This window comes from Calidris pugnax, unplaced genomic scaffold (genome assembly GCF_001431845.1).
Source record: "Calidris pugnax isolate Ruff unplaced genomic scaffold, ASM143184v1 scaffold461, whole genome shotgun sequence".
Classification (NCBI taxonomy): domain Eukaryota; kingdom Metazoa; phylum Chordata; class Aves; order Charadriiformes; family Scolopacidae; genus Calidris; species Calidris pugnax.
The window spans coordinates 438,909-453,888 of record NW_015091201.1 but is presented as its reverse complement, the minus strand read 5'-3'; the positions used below and the strand labels follow the sequence as shown (position 1 = coordinate 453,888).

The 14,980-nt window shown below is 58.0% G+C and overlaps 2 protein-coding genes across 4 annotated transcripts; both read right to left on the bottom strand.

Moving 5' to 3' along the window:
* Positions 1 to 1,139: 1,139 nt before the first annotated feature.
* On the bottom strand, positions 1,140 to 4,820 carry NSUN5 (NOP2/Sun RNA methyltransferase family member 5). 2 transcript variants are annotated; one of them, XM_014959755.1, is made up of 10 exons: positions 4,673 to 4,820; positions 4,361 to 4,483; positions 4,125 to 4,299; positions 3,936 to 4,053; positions 3,517 to 3,655; positions 3,028 to 3,143; positions 2,446 to 2,624; positions 2,161 to 2,365; positions 1,937 to 2,089; positions 1,140 to 1,746 (listed from the first exon to the last, which is right to left on the bottom strand). In XM_014959755.1, the coding sequence occupies exons 1-10, from the start codon at positions 4,763 to 4,765 to the stop codon at positions 1,641 to 1,643; spliced, it is 1,407 nt and encodes a 468-aa protein (XP_014815241.1). In that variant the 5' UTR covers positions 4,766 to 4,820; the 3' UTR covers positions 1,140 to 1,640. The 2 variants fall into 2 exon arrangements, with proteins under 2 accessions (XP_014815241.1, XP_014815242.1); XM_014959756.1 differs by having other exon boundaries at positions 3,936 to 4,044.
* Positions 4,821 to 5,671: 851 nt separating this feature from the next.
* TRIM50 (tripartite motif containing 50) lies at positions 5,672 to 11,889 on the bottom strand. 2 transcript variants are annotated; one of them, XM_014959752.1, is made up of 6 exons: positions 11,485 to 11,889; positions 10,514 to 10,609; positions 9,393 to 9,623; positions 9,032 to 9,054; positions 8,641 to 8,765; positions 5,672 to 7,646 (listed from the first exon to the last, which is right to left on the bottom strand). In XM_014959752.1, the coding sequence occupies exons 1-6, from the start codon at positions 11,887 to 11,889 to the stop codon at positions 7,039 to 7,041; spliced, it is 1,488 nt and encodes a 495-aa protein (XP_014815238.1). In that variant the 3' UTR covers positions 5,672 to 7,038. The 2 variants fall into 2 exon arrangements, with proteins under 2 accessions (XP_014815238.1, XP_014815240.1); XM_014959754.1 differs by lacking the exon at positions 9,032 to 9,054 and having other exon boundaries at positions 8,641 to 8,760; positions 9,368 to 9,623.
* Between the last annotated feature and the right edge of the window lie 3,091 nt (positions 11,890 to 14,980).

The window sequence follows — 14,980 nt, the reverse complement described above, 5'->3', positions numbered from 1 at the left end:
GCCAGCGGGAATTAGAAGCCCGAGGGAGTTGTTTTTTTTTTTAAAAAAGGACATTGGATGCTTTTATTAAAGGATCCTTTTTAAATATGTTTTAATAAAAAAAAAAAAAAAAAAAAAAAGAAAAAAATAATCACAAACAAATATTTAAACGTTTTTTAACAAAATAAAAATTTATTTTTATATTTAAGCTAAATTGCCTTTGAATTCCTTCAAGCTTGGTTCAGTGAGGTTGCCCGCCCCCGCAGCCCTCTTGGCCCGTGCCCCGGCTCTGCCCGCGGGACCCTGCTGTGCTGGGGAAAGGCAGCTCTGTCCCACGGGCTCTGCCGCTGCGCACCCCCCCCCGGCTGCCACATCAGTTCCTTTGTTTTAAAATGTGATGTATGTGGATGTGACTAAAACTTTATTATTTTTTTTTTAAATTCTTTCTCTGGGGATGAGGAGCAGGAGCTCTTGCGCATTACAGTGACAAGCGGTTTTCCAGGAAGGAGATGTCTCTGCTGGCAGGGGGTTTCTAGCCTTCCCCTCCCAGCAGGTGGTTAGAGCAGGAAGAGCCACCCTGGGCAAACGTATCCCTGGGGTTTGAGAAAGCAGCTGAAAAGGTCCCCAGCCCTCATGGGTGGCAGTGACACAAGGCAGGACTGCGGCTCTGGGGGTGCTGGAGCCAGGGCTGAGGTTAGGCCAGGTCAGCTCCAGCAAGACCAGTCCGGCAGAGGGTGCTGGGGACAAGCAGAGGACATGGCGAGAGCCCCGCGGGGAGCACTGGCTGTTGGCGCTACTCCATTTCAGTGCCAGCTGCCCAAGCCTGTGAGGCCCCATGCTGTGCCCCATCCCTGCCCAACAGCCTCCCTGGGAGGGCACCCTGGGCCTGGGCTGCTGTGTGTGGCTGGGGGAGGCTGGGTTTTAACACAGAGTGAAGACTTGGATTGTTCCTGATGTGGCTGATAAGGATTTTAGTGTGAATGTGCAATTTTTTTTCCTTGCTTCTTATGTCCCTGGTTTAAAATAAAAAGACTGTGTTCATGTCTGCTGTGCCCACGTTTGATTTCTGGGCCCGTACTGGGGCTGCAATACAGGACCGCCCTTTCCAACGCCCTCCGGCTTGTGTGTTCCCCCCCTCCATTCAAAGCCAGAGGCATGGGTAAGATCATTATTATTTATTATTTGACTTCTCCCCTGCCTTTGCCTCAGCTGCGAGCAGTGGCAATTTCAGGATAAGACTGCACAAACACGCTGGAAGCAACAGTGAAGACAGAGAAAATTTAATCTGTTTCATCCCTACCGTCAAATGCTCTTCTGAAACCCCTCATCAGCTCAGGGTAAGGATTTTTAGGGAGGGGGAAACTGAAATAAAAGCCTTAATCCACCTAGAGCACTTCAGGGTGCAGAAATGGGGGCTGTGCTGAACACTGGTGCTGTCTGCAGGCTGCCCCAGCAGCCCTGGGTGAGGGGTTCCCCCTCCTGGGCAGTTGCCCCAGGAGTTGGCACGTGGTCCCAGGGGAGCAGGGTGTCACAGAATGCCACTGCAGCTGGCACAAAAGCTTTATTTATGTGAAAGGCCCCGCTGTCCTTGGGGCAAGCAGTGGCACTGGGAGTGCTCCCCACCACTCCCAGCTGGGCGCTGCAGTCCTAAAAACGTTTTTTCACTCCTTCACCCGCTGCTTTTTCCTCTTCCTCTTCTTGGGAGCTGCTCCCGGCGCCATTCCCTTGCTGTGCTGTGGATTCTCCTCGGCTGCCACAGGCAAGGAGCTGTGGACAAGAGCCACCAGCCTGAGCCACACACCCAAGGCCCCACTTGCCGCAATACTGCGGCTCCTGGCCTCTGTCCATACTCACTACAGCCAGACCCCTCCACCTCCCCCCGGCAGCCCTGAGCCTGGCCATGGTTCCCCCTGGAAGCTGCTAAGGACAGGCGGAGCCCCCCAGGCCCTGCTCTCACCTGGGGATAGCAGCCCCTTCCTCACACGGCTCCAGGACAGCCACAAAGAAGCCGTGGGTGAGCGTGTCAGCAGGAGAGGCACGGAGGCAGCACTCAGCCCCAGGGAAGGCAGCGAGTCCTCGGCAGGGCCAGGAAGGGAAGGCATTCACCAGCCTGTGACATGGGACAAGGGTCAGTGTCAAGCCCGGCAGCGCTTCTCCCCCGTGCCCCCCAAGACGGCGCACCTGAAGGCCGAGCCCCGCTCCTGCAGCACGGCCCGCACCACGTCCTCGTTCTCCTCCTGATGCAGCGAGCAGGTGGAGTAGACCAGGCGCCGGAGAGCCGGGAAGCACAGGGCATGGCTCAAGGCCTTGCGCTGGAAACCGGCCAGTGCCTGCAGCCGCTCAGCGCTTGGGGCAGCCTCCTCCCTCGGCAGCCGGTTCACCATCCCTGCGGGGACAGCAGCCGTTACCTGGGGTCCCCGCACCCAGAGACAGGCCAGGGGGAGTGGCCAGAACCCCGTGCATTACCTGAGCCGCTGCAGGACGGGTCGAGGAGGATATGGGTCACCTTGCTGTACTTGGGGTCTCTGGGATCCACCGTCAGGAAGTCCTGCTGGGCCAGCTGGAAGCTGGTGACCCCAGCTCGCATCAGCATGGTGTTCATGGTGGCCAGGCGCTTGGTGTCCACATCAAAGGCGAAGATCTGGCTGAAGGCAGAGCCCAGCACCCAAGAGAGGCATAAACATCTTCCCTGGCCCCAGGAACCGTGCTGACAGCAGCAGGCTGCCCCAGCAGCCCCAAACACTGGCTGTCTGCCAATCCGGCAGAGCTTGGGAGCTGCTCCCCCAGGCAGGAGTCAGCCTCAGGCAGAGTGTGGGGACAGGGGCTGGGAAGTGAATCCCAACATGACCTCATGTCCCCTCAGACCCTTCCAACGGCCCAGCACTATCAGAGCCCCCAACCTACCTAGGGAGAAGTGGGCATCAACCTGAGTTAGCAGGGCAGGGTGACAGGCTCCTTCCTGCCACCTTCTCCTTGTGCTCTCTGTGGGCTCAGGGGGACCAGGACTGCCTGCACCCCTTCCCTCCCAGTACACAAACCTGCCCTCACCCCTTGTTCTTCAGGATGGCAGCCAGGTGGCTGGTCTTGTTCCCCGGGGCAGCACAGGCATCGATGATGTGGGAGCCAGCAGCCGGGCTGAGGAGGAACGCAGGGAGGCAGCTGGCCTGCAAGAGGGCAAAGCCCTGTGATAGGAGCAGGCAGCAAGCACTCCAGGCCCCACCTTGATATGGAGACAAGTCCATCACCACCACCACCATCCAGCACTGGAAGTCTCTGCCCGGCCCACAGCCCTGTGACAATCCCAGCTGCAGTTCCCCAGCTCCTACAGGGCATTTTTACAACCCAGTTCAGAGCAATTCATCACATACCTACAGGCTATGGAAGCAAAGCTGCAGGGGAACCCCACGGCTGCAGGCTGCGTTCACAATTTCTGCTTCGAGCCCAAGCCCAGGCCTCAGCAACTAGGAAGGGGCCAACCCTCCACCCATGTCAGTGGTTTTCCCACCCCTGCAGCCTCCTGGTCCCCAGCACCCGCACCTTGTCCTGCAGAATTATGTGTCCTGAAGTGTACAGTAGGTTGTTGTGGAAGTCAGTCTGTGGAGGAAAAACTAGCAGCTCTGGGAGATGAAGATCCGACAAGAATTTCTTTCCGGAGAGGGCCCTCAGTTCCTCCACGCTGCCCAAAAAGCACAAGGAGGATGAATACACAGTCCTGCTTCACTGTGCCCACACCAGCACCCAGGCAGAGAAACCTTTTTGTCCTAGGCCTCCTCTCCACTTTGGCACCAGGCAGCACCCAAAGAGGTGGAAAGTAAGAACGAAGAGTGACAGAGACCCCAACCTGCCCCCCACTAGCACCAAGACCAACAACCCTTCTTACCCACAGGACCTTGTCCCAAGCCCTTGCTGCTCGCTGACATCCCAGATAAGGTGGGACGGCACAAGGAACCACTTACCCAGCTGCCTTGCCCAGGTAGGAGTAGCCCTGGCGCTTGAAGAAGTCAATCACATCATCCACACAAGTCTTCAGAGTGTTGACTCGCACGTAGCGTGGTACCTGGGAGGCTGGAGAATCTGGTCAAGTCAGACACAACCTCTCGCTGCTATCAGCACTGGGTGAGCACCTGGCCCTGAGCCCCACTCACCTCCAGGGCTCGCTGCCTGCACCGGGGCCAGGAGGTCCTCGTTGCAGCTCACTTTCTGCTGCACCTTCAGGCGGGCCAGCTCGGCCTCCAGCCGGGTCTGGTGCCGCCGGGCCAGAGCCTTCCAGCGGCCCCCGCACTTCAGGCCCTTGCCGAAGAGCAGGTCATACACCAGCACCTGTGGGGACATAAGTGAGCCCGGCCCCGCCGTCCCAGAGCCACCCCCGGACTTCTCTTACCTTCGCCAGCTGCGGGGGCAGCTTCTTCTCGGCCTGCAGCAGCGCGGCGCCAGCCAGCACCTTCTCCAGCACCGGGGAGTAGCGGAGCGTCTCAGACACCAGGGCGTACAGCTGCCGGACATGCTGTGGGGAGGTCAGGGGCTGCCAGGGACAGCGGCAGGGCCCACCGCCGGCTACCCCGGGCCTCCCCACGTCGGGCCTACCTTCTTCGGGCCCACCCTTCCTCGGGCCTACCCGCCCTCGGGTCTCCCCGCTTTGAGTCTAACCCCCCTCCCCCGGGCCGCCGCCCTTCCCGGCCCCGCGCCCCCGCACCGGGAAGCGGCTGTTGTACACCAGGCTCTTGATGCCGCCATCGCCGCGCTCCAGCCCCTCCAGGACGGCGGCGGCCGCGCTGTACAGCGCCATCTTCCCTCGTGCGCCGCCGCCGCCACTTCCGGTCGTGCCGCCTCCCGCCGGCAGGGGGCGCGCGGGCCTGAGGCGGAGGTCGGGGTTACAGCGGCGCGGAGCGGCTATTAGCGTTAATTAACGTGTGCTGGTGAAGCGGCGCGGTGGGGCTTCACTGGGGGCTCGGGCGTTGTTCACGCTGAGGTAAAGCAAGGTCCGGGCCTGGGGAAAAGGACTTCGGTTTGGGGAAGCTCCGAGCTGCCATGAGGGGTGAGGTACACCCGGGTCCCCAGCGGTACCGCCGGTGTCCGGGGCTGCCGCCCGGGGCTCTGGTAACGTCTTGGAAACCCCCCCGGCGTCCTCCGCCGTCCCAGCCAGAGCGACTCCAGGGATGCGGGGATGAGCAAGCAGCAGCAGGAGCGCTGCAGAGATCACGCTGCTCGCTGAGGAAGTTCCCTCTTGGTGTCAAACGGAGCGGGGAATTGGACACTTGGGAAGGGAGAGCCACCCTGCAGGAAGACCTGGATAGGCTGGAAGAGGGGGCTAACGAGAACCTTACGAAGTTCAACAAGGACAAGGGTAAGGTCTCGTGCCTGGGAAAACAATCCAGGCCTGCAGCACGGCTGGGATCTGCCCAGCAGGGAATCAGCTCTGTGGAAGAGACCTGGAGGACAAGCAGCTCAATATAAGTGCACAGTGTGCTGCTGCGGCAAAGAAACCCAACAAGATGCTGGGCTGCATCAACCAGGGCATCACTGGCAGAGGTAAAGAAGTCATTATCCTGCTCCACTCAGTGCTTATGAGGCCACATCTGGAATACAGTGTCCAGTTTTGGTCCCCACTATCCAAAAAAGTGGTGGACAGGCTGGAGAGCATCCAGAGAAGGGCCACCAGTTGATCCAAGGACTGGGAAGCCTGGCATGTGAGGAAAGGCTGAGAGAACTGGGTGTTTTCAGCCTTGACAAAAGAAGGCTTAGGGGACACCTGATCACCACATTCCAGTATTTAAAGGGTGGCTACAAAGAAGATGGAGACTCCCTTTTTACAAGGAGTCGCATGGGGTGATGGGTACAAGTTATTCCAGGCGAGATTCCAATTGGACACTAGAAGAAAAAATTTTCACAATCAGCCACTGGAATAATCTCCCCAGGGAAAGGGTGGCTTCCCCAACATTGGACACTTCCACAATTCAGCTGGACAGGGTGCTGGGCCATCTTGTCTAGACTGTGCTTTTGCCAAGAAAGGTTTGACCAGATTATCCCTGAGGTCCCTTCCAACTTGGGAGTCTATGAGTCTGTGAAATACCATTGATTTGCAAAGTTTTACTGTGATTAATAATGAGTGGTGCAGGTGTTATGGATGATCCAATTGTGTTGTACCCCAACAACTGAAGGGTGTAAGAACCCCGTGTAAAACCACATTCAGGTGCCCCGATTTGGTGGTTAATGCCTCATGTGCAGGAATAGTCATGGTATGTTTTGTGTCCTAGCTTCTCCTTGGTTGGCACGGATCAGTTGTGACTTTTGGTGACAAACCCCTCAGTGACTCTGCGGTTAGTGGGAAGGCCGATGTGCCGAGGGGCAGCGCGCGGGGTGGCTGAGCCAGTTGGGCCGTGCTCCCCACAGTCTGCAGGCACCCAGCACTGCTCCCCTCACGCTGCCTCAGCCCCTCACGCTGTCCCCAGGTGCAGTGTCCAGGCTGTGTGCGTGGTTCCCTGTGCCACCTCACATCCCTGAGCTGCTGGAGAGGCACTGCCCTGGGCAGGCAGTGTCCTCCTGCCGGAGGCTGAGGAGGCAAACCACACTCTGCTGCTGCTTTTTTGGCTCCCGTTTTCCCCTCCCAGCAGCCCCTCCGCAGAGCACTGTGCCTGCCCGCTCAGCTCCAGCTGCAGTGGGGTTCCTCAGAGGCAGTACCCATGTTAGCCAGCAACCAGCTCATCTAACACAAACTCAATTTATTCAGAAGACAGATATGTGAACAAAGACCCCTGGATGCTCACGGCTCATGCTTTTCAGGCAGGTGCTCCTTTCCATAGGGAGATCTTCGCAGGCCAGCTGTGATTTAGGCTTTTGGGTCAGCCTGCCAGATTGGAGATAGGGATTCACAGGTTGAGGCTGATATTTTATGCTCTTGGAGGAGAGGGGAAGGACCCTCCTGTGCTGCTGAAGCTGACTCGGCAGTACCACAGCTTCCACCAGAGGACAATCCTGCACACAGCCTGACTCTTCTCTGCTGCAGGCTCCCAGGACTCAGACACAGCCCTCCCCGGCCACAGCCTCATCCTGCCGGCCAGGCTATGGCTTCGTGGGTTCCTCTGGGGCAGGATGGTTGTACGGTGCCCGGGGGTGCTGGCTCGCAGTGGGTGCAGGTAGAATGATGGGGGGGGAGTAAGGCCCTCTCTCCGGCCAGCAGAGGTCCACGATGGGGTAGAGCTGGCCCTGGAACTCCGCCTGGAAGGTGTAGATGGGGGTGAGTTCATCGGGGTTGTCAGCGTTGTAGAAGGTTAGCTCGCCCTTCTCGTAGTGCAGGTAGATGCCAATGCGCTGGGGCCGGGTGGTCAGCGGCAGGGTGGCCCGTGGGGTGCTGAAGGCCTCATAGAGCTTCCCTTCCTTCAGGCCGATAAGCCACACGCCGTTCTCAGGAGACTTGCTGAGCTTCCCTTTGCGGCTGACTGTGCCCTTGATGATGCCAACACGCCAGTGGTTCCTGGTGCCCACAATCACCTCCCAGTAGTGCTGGCCGCAGGAGAAGCCCTTGCAGGTGAGGATGCAGTTGCTGGAGTTGAAACGCTTTGGGTTGCTGTCCCGGCGCTGGTAGAGCCCGCACTGCACCACCGTGTCACCCTTGAAGAGCTCCAGGAGAGGATGCGCTGTCACTGGGTCCAGCTTCAGCATCTCTGGAGCTAAAAGGAAAGCAGGAAGGCTCCAGGCACAGTAGCAGGCAGGGCTCCGGCTCCGGGCAACCCTGGGGGCTGGCACAGCTGGACAAGCTGGCACTGCTGAGCTTTAAGCAGCTGGAGTGTTATGCCAGAGCAGGCTGCTACCGGCACAAGACATGGCCAGCCACTGCTCCCGGAGCTCTCCTGGGGGCAAGGACCACACCAGCAGAGAGCAAGACAGAGGCCAGGGCAGCACAACACTGGCTGGGCAGCCTGTCCTACACACCCAGCTAGGGCACCTGGCGCACTGCCAGTGGGGCAGGTCAGTACAGAATCACAGAATCTTCATGGCTGGAAAGGACCTCTGAGATCACCAAGTCCAACCATACACACACAAAAGACACCCACAGTTTCAGCCACTAGAGCATGCCCTGAAGTGCCACATCTACACATTTCTTAAGTATCTCCAGGGATGGCAACTCCACCACCTCCCTGGGCAGGCTGTTCCAGTGCCTGACCACTCTCTCAGTAAAATAATTCTTCCTAGTATCTAATCTAAACCTCCCCTGCTGCAACTTCAGACCATTTCCCCTGGTCCTGTCGTTATTCCCTTGGGAGAAGAGGCCAACCCCCGCCTCTCTACACCCTCCTTTCAGGGAGTTGTAGAGGGCCATGATGTCTCCCCTCAGCCTCCTCTTCTCCAAACTAAACATGCCCAGTTCCCTCAGCCCCTCCTCGTACGACTTGTTCTCCAGACCCCTCCCCAGCTTGGTGGCTCTCCTCTGGACATGCTCCAGCACCTCAATGTCCTTCCTGTGGTGAGGGGCCCAGAACTGAACGCAGCCCTCAAGGTGAGGCCTCACCAGTGCCCAGTACAGGGGCACTATCACTGCCCTACTCCTGCTGGCCAACACCCCCAGGTCCTTTTCTGCTGGGCAGCTTTCCAGCCACTCTTCCCCAAGCCTGCAGCATTGCCTGGGGTTGTTTTGACCGAAACACAGGATGCCGCACTTGGTACCTGGCAGGACACGGCGGTGCAGGCGCTTCCACACAGTCATCTTGATGTCATCTTGGTGGAAACATGGTTTGAAGGACACGGGGCTAAAGAGGCCATCGCCTGGGTGCAGGTTGAGAAGCTCTGTCCTGGAAAGACACAGACAGCTGTGACACAGGTGACGGGGATAGTGTGTGACCTGCTCTCACCTGGCTGCTGTGTATGATAGAGCTGTCTCACCAGCTGCTCTTGCCCTCTTCTGGGACTGAGTACATGGCCCTAGCTGTGGCAAACCATCACAAGAGCAGTTTCCATGTGAGGCTACCCCAGCAATGCCGAGCTGCCCACTGGCCTGGAAATTCTAGCCCTTTTCCAGAGTCTTTGCCATCCATTGCTGCTGGGTCCCACCACTCACCTGAACTGGGAGGAGCCATATTTCTGTAAAACATAAGAGAAATAGAGAGTCAGTGGGTGGGAGACTGACAGAACAACAGCTCCTCTGTGTGGTCACAGCTTCACACATCCATGCCCTGAGCTGGAGAGGCCAGGGCTCTCCTGGAAGAACTGCAGGCACTGCCTCTTGTGGATGCCAGGTCTCTCCCACCAGGGGAAGCTCTAGTGGGATAGAGGCCACCTACATCTCACTTCTCATGGTATCCCAGCTGTGCTTGGTGAGAGTACCTGCTGCCCAGGGCAGGGCTCAGGGCTGTGAGCTGCAGCCTCAGGGCTGGAGAGCCTGGCTGACTGTCACTGCCTTCACTAGCAAGTGCACTCACCCGGATAAAATCAAGCTGGCTTTCGTTGCCAAGGGCCTCCAGAGAGCTCTGCATCTCCTTAAGCCTCTGCAGAGCGTCTGATGTCTGCTTGACCTGGAACTCAATGGAGGTGATGAGCTGGGCTGCCTTCCCCTCAATGCTCTCCAAGAAGGTGGCCTTCTCCTCATCGATGTACCTGTGCAGCTCCTGGAACTCCTTCCGGATCACCCACTTGAAGACATCTGCCTCATTCTGCCAGGAGATGACAAGCGGATTTGCAGGACTGCCTTACTCTATCCCCTTCACCTGGTCTTTAGTTTCAGAGATGATACCAGCAATGTCAATGTGTCCCACCAAGCCACCCTCCACTGGCTTTCCAAATAAAGAGCAGCTCTGTGTATCAGGCTAGATGTTGTTTCATCCTGTTGTCCTCAGCAGCTCAGCACCATGGCACCCCTGCCTTACACCTCTCCTCCCTGAGACTTTGATTTCCTGATGTCCCTAGCAGCTTTGTCAGGGCTTTGAAAGAGCTCTTGGATCCCTCTGCTCCCAGGGAACAACCTGTGTCCTGGGCTGAGGGGGAGAAAGTGCAGCTCCAGTTGCATTTGGGTTGAGCCCTTCTGAGGAGCCCCACTGGGAAGCTTTAGCCTCAGAAGGGATGCCACAAGGTCCCTTGGAAATGTCTACTGCCTGGGAAAGGGACGCACAGCTAAACCAGGCATAAACTCAGTGGGAAACCACTGGCATTGCTCTGATGGGAAGCCTGCTCCGAGTGGGGCCCTTCCCACCTGTTATCTCCCCACCTCCAAGGACATTCGGTCAAACCAGCTCCAAGTGCTGCTCCTGCCAGGGTGCTTGTGGAGGGTTACATCACCCTTCTGAAAACAGGGCTGTGTCACCAGAGAGGGCTATGTCACCATTCCCAAAAACAGGTCTATGTTTAATCCCTGAGTTTCGTGGAGAATACAAACCTCAGGGAACAGGGTGGAAGATAAGCCCTGTCTGCTATCCCCAGGAAGGGGGAAGAGAAGGAGAGGAGTAGAGGAGTGAGCTGGGAAGACCCAGGAGCAGAGGTTGCTCCAGGGGCTGTGGTGGGGACAGAGGACTCAGGAACACAGGCTCCCTTTGGACGTGACACTCACTGCAATGCGGCTTTTGTTGTTGATGAGCTTGCTGAAGTGTTCATCCAGGTTTTTCTTGTACTGGTGGATGTCGGTCAGCAGCACAGACAGCTCCTCCTGAAAAGACAGCACCTCTGTAGGACAGATCTCTGTGGTAGCCTCCTCTATTGTAAGCAGTGCTTGTCACCCCCTCGAGGAGCACATGGCCTTCAGAAGTCATGTTCTCCTAAGCTTTCGCTAAGCTTTCTGGGGCCCCGCTCATCCTGCTGATCTTTACTCTCTTGATCTAGAGGACTTGGGAGGAGACTGGAGACTGCTCAGAGCATGGCCACACAGAGCACTAAGTACTCTTGCCAGGAGCACCGTGTCTCCACTCCCATTCCCAGCCCTCCATGTCTCACACCCCATGGCAGTTCTGCACCAGGCAAGCAGCCACGAGGCAGCACCAGGCTGACAGCACCCTCCCAGTGCTGGGAGCCTGGCTGGGGCAGGAGCGTTTCTGGTGCCTCCTGCTCTTATCTCCCCGGTGTCAGGAGCAGAGGGGACGGGTGGCCCTGTGCTTTTCCATTCCTGGGGCTTTCATGTGGTGCTGGGCAGGGGACACTGGCTGTTTGCCTGTCTGGGGCTCCTGTTTCCCTGCCTCCCTGCTCCCCTGCGGCACGTTGCCTCAGCCCTTATCTCCAGACTCTCTTTGATGGTATTTGGAAACAGTCTTGAAAGACCCCGCCGGCACTCCCTGACCCCCGGCTCTCTCCACTGCAGTTCACCCACCAAAACCATGAGCCCACTCAGCAGGGACATGCTCAGCTTAAGAAACAGCTGCCCACCAGCCCAGGGACCCTGCCCCACATCTGGCTATGCCATGGGACCATGCTCCCCACACTGGCATCGTTTCCAGCCTGTCCCCTGAAGGAGAGGGGACATTTGTCCAGCAAGCATTGCAGGTGCCCTCACCCCCACCCCCAGGGCCCCAGCCAGCTCTGCCTGCCAACCTTCATCCGGCAGTATGCGGTAGAGATGGGGGTGATCCGGTGCTGGCGGTGGTCGCCAATGGTGCCGCACAGCCCACAGATCACCTCTTGGTCAGCTTCGCAGAAGAGGCTGAGGGGGTTTTGATGCGTCGGGCAGGACTCCGGGGTGGGCTCTGCCTCACCCCAGCTCTGCAGCGCCTCAATGACACGGGCCAGTGTGACATTGGGTGGCGAGGCGCTGCAGTCCACGGTTTGGCGGCACACAGGGCATAGGAACTGCCCATCCAGCTCTCCAGAGAGTGACACTACGCAGGACTTGCAGTAGGAATGCCCACACTGCAGCATCAGGGGCTCCTTGAAGACCTCCAAGCAGATGGGACAGAGGAGCTGGTCCTCCAGCTCGTTGATGCTCATTCTCCGAGCCATCCTGCTCCTTCCCAAGCAACAGCACAGACCTGACCTAGGAAACGTGAGTGGGAGATCAGTTCTGTCCCAAGAGCAAGATAAGCAGAGATGAGTGAAGACAGAGAGAAAGTGAAATGAAGAGACACCTCCACCCCCCAGCAGCAGTGCAGACAGTTGCAAACTCATCATTAGGCTCCAGGCAAAGTCTGAGATGTTTGTTTTACCCCATGATGGAGACATGAGACCACACCTGTTGGTGTGGTCCATGCCTGTTGGATCCACAACACCAATCCAGCCCCACCTCGGGCCTTTCCCTGGCAGGGGCATCAGACTGCAGCCCACCTCAGGGCAGACCTGCCTGTGTGTCAGGGCTGGAGACAGAGCTGAGAGAGATTTTCTGCTGAAAACTTCCAATAGTATGGCCTGTATGAATTCCTACACGTCTCTTTGGGCTTATTGTCTCAGCCATGGACATCCTCAGAAGGACTGGCATTAGCTCAATGCATCTAAGCAAAAGCAGAAGGAAATTAATAAAGAGCACATTTATCTAGGAGACGGACAACCACCATGCAGTAACACACCCATGAGGCTGGATTCCACCAATACGAGGGTTGGGAATCTGAGGCACAGCGAGCAGGGCTGTGACTGCATCTCACCCCCTTGAAACACACTGTGATCTCTGGTCCTCCACATTCCCGGCCAGCACTCCCAAGAGACACAAGCCCAATTCTCCCCCGGCCCTGGGTATGCACATGGCCAGCCTGTTCAACAGCTATAAGGTCCATGCACCCCTGGCACTGTGGGATGCAACTACCAAGATCTGGGACAGTCAAAGACATGACCTGAAGTTGAAGAAAATAAACCTTCAGTCAGAGACGTAGTAATTTCCCTGAGGAAAGGGGAGGCTGAGACCTGAGCTCAGCATTTATCATACATTGCTATAGGAGCTTGGTGAATCAAGGAAAGGTTTAATGTCAGCCTGTGACCCAGCAGACACTATAGGACCCTGTACGGGGGAACCAGCTTAGGCTGCTCTCCCTGCTCTCACAGAAACACCTCCTGGAGACCCGAATGACAGCCTCCCACTTGCCACACCACTCACGTGTCCTGCACTGCTTCCTCCTGGACCCAGCTTGGGCTCTGCTCGTCCCAGTGCACCAAGTCTGACAGATGTCACGGCTTCTCCTGATCCAGCTGAAGATTTCCAACCTGTCGGAGGGGTGGATGAGGCAAGTGGTGGGACTAGTGGCCCCTTGGCTGGATGGGGAACCAAGCTGCTCCCCTCCTGCAGCTTCAGCCCCGCTGGGGTCGTCCCTGCCTGCCAGGAAAAGTCCAAGCAGCCTCTTGTCCCCCTCTGAGAAGGGTGACACACCCCCGTGAAGGGCTGCCCATTGCCCTGCCGCATGGGTACGGGCACACACATCATATGACTGGAGCCCTGATAAGAGCTGGTGGTGTTTGCCTCCCTGAATGGCCAGCTCCCCAAGTCCCGCTGGGGTTTCACTCATCCACTCTGCTTGGGTCAGCAGAAACATTCTCAGAAAAAGCACAAAACCAGGCTGGGAAGAGAATGGCTGGAGAGCAGCCCTAAGGAGGACTTGCGGGTGTTGGTGGATGAGAAGCTCAACACAACCTGGCAATGTGCACTGGCAGCCCAGAAAGCCACCCCGCACCCCAGGCTGCATCCCTAGCAGCGTGGCCAGCAGGATGAGGGGAGGATTCTGCCCCTCTGCTCCGCTCTGAGGAGACCCCCTGCAATGCTGCCTCCACCTCTGGGGCCACCAACAGCAGAAAGACATGGAACTGTTGGAGCAGGGCCAGAGGAGGCCATGAAGATGCTCTGAGGTCTGAAGCTCCTCTGATGTGAGGACAGGCTGAGAGAGTTGGGGGGGGTTCAGCCTGGAGAAGAGAAGGTGCTGGGGAGACATTACAGCAGCCTTCCAGTACCTGAAGGGGGCCTACAGGAAAGCTGGGGAGGGACTTTTTACAAGGGCTTGTAGTGATAGGATGAGGGGTAATGGCTTCAAGCTAGAAGAGAGGAGATTGAGATGAGATCTCAGGAAGAAATTTCTCACCAGGAGGGTGGTGAGAGCCTGGCCCAGGTTGCCCAGAGAAGCTGTGGCTGCCCCATCCCTGGAGGGGTTCAAGGCCAGGTTGGAGGGGGCTTGGAGCAACCTGGTCTGGTGGGAGGTGTCCCTGCCCAGGGCAGGGGGGTGGAATAGGCAATCTTCAAGTTCCCTTCCAACCTAAACCATTCTATATTTGTATGAAAACACTTTCTTATAAACTAAAGCTCTTTTTTTGTGGTTGGAACAGTGGGGTTTTTTTGTTGTTTGGAGAAAACGTTTCATTCTTTTGAAAAAGTCCAGAAGGAAACCCAAACTCATCGCACCTCCTGTGTGGGGCAGGGCACACACCGGCTTTTGACGCACTCTGCACAACATGGTTTCTCCTGTAATTACTCTGGTTTCCCGACGTGGAGCCAGCCCGCAGCTGCCCTCTCAGCACCGCCCGGGGGAGCTGGGCCCGAGGAAGGTTTCTCAGACAGGCCCGGGGGAGGCCGCGGGGCGGGGGAGCCGGAGGCAAAGAGACTGGCCCTGAGCCCACTCACCCCTGGTCTCAGGCTGCGGGCGCTGTAAAGCGGGGGTGCAGCACGCGCTCCCCTGGGGGGCGGCTGGGGACGGACGGAGACGTCCCTCTCTCGAAGGGGCCTTTCCTGCTGCCGCGGGAGCGCCAGAGCCCAGGGCCTCCCCACAGGCCCGGCTCGGGGGAGCGGGCCCAGGCTTGCGGGCTGGGTGCTGGGGCTGCTGCCGGCGGTCCGCGGGGGAAACCCGGCCCCGGCCTGCGAGCAGCCATGCCCAGCAGGACCCTGAGGGAAACAATGCCCGCTGGAGGGTGCTTAGCCTCGCGGGCCCGGTGGAACGGCTGGGCGCCACAGGACAGGCCGGGGCGGCGCGGACTACATCCCCCAAGATGCACTGCCCAGCCCCGTGAGGCGCCCATTGGCCGGTGGGTGCGCGGAGGCGTGTCCTCCCCGAGAGGCTCCGGCGCGTGGCTCTTCAGCATCGTGTTGGGAGGTGATCGCTCCTCGGAGCGTGATTGGCTGAAGGCG

What these genes read in the sequence shown, in the direction of transcription:
- NSUN5 (XM_014959755.1), bottom strand. Translation starts at nt 4,765, where the DNA reads ATGGCGCTGTACAGCGCGGCCGCCGCCGTCCTGGAGGGGCTGGAGCGC. An exon ending in TGTACAACAGCCGCTTCCCG is followed by an intron (nt 4,484 to 4,672) that starts GTGCGGGGGCGC and finishes ACCTCCCCACAG; the next exon opens with CATGTCCGGCAGCTGTACGC. An exon ending in GAGCGGGGCTCGGCCTTCAG is followed by an intron (nt 2,090 to 2,160) that starts GTGCGCCGTCTT and finishes CCCATGTCACAG; the next exon opens with GCTGGTGAATGCCTTCCCTT.
- TRIM50 (XM_014959752.1), bottom strand. Translation starts at nt 11,889, where the DNA reads ATGGCTCGGAGAATGAGCATCAACGAGCTGGAGGACCAGCTCCTCTGT. An exon ending in TATGGCTCCTCCCAGTTCAG is followed by an intron (nt 8,766 to 9,031) that starts GTGAGTGGTGGG and finishes GTGTCTTTCCAG; the next exon opens with GACAGAGCTTCTCAACCTGC. An exon ending in GCACCGCCGTGTCCTGCCAG is followed by an intron (nt 7,647 to 8,640) that starts GTACCAAGTGCG and finishes CTTTCCTTTTAG; the next exon opens with CTCCAGAGATGCTGAAGCTG.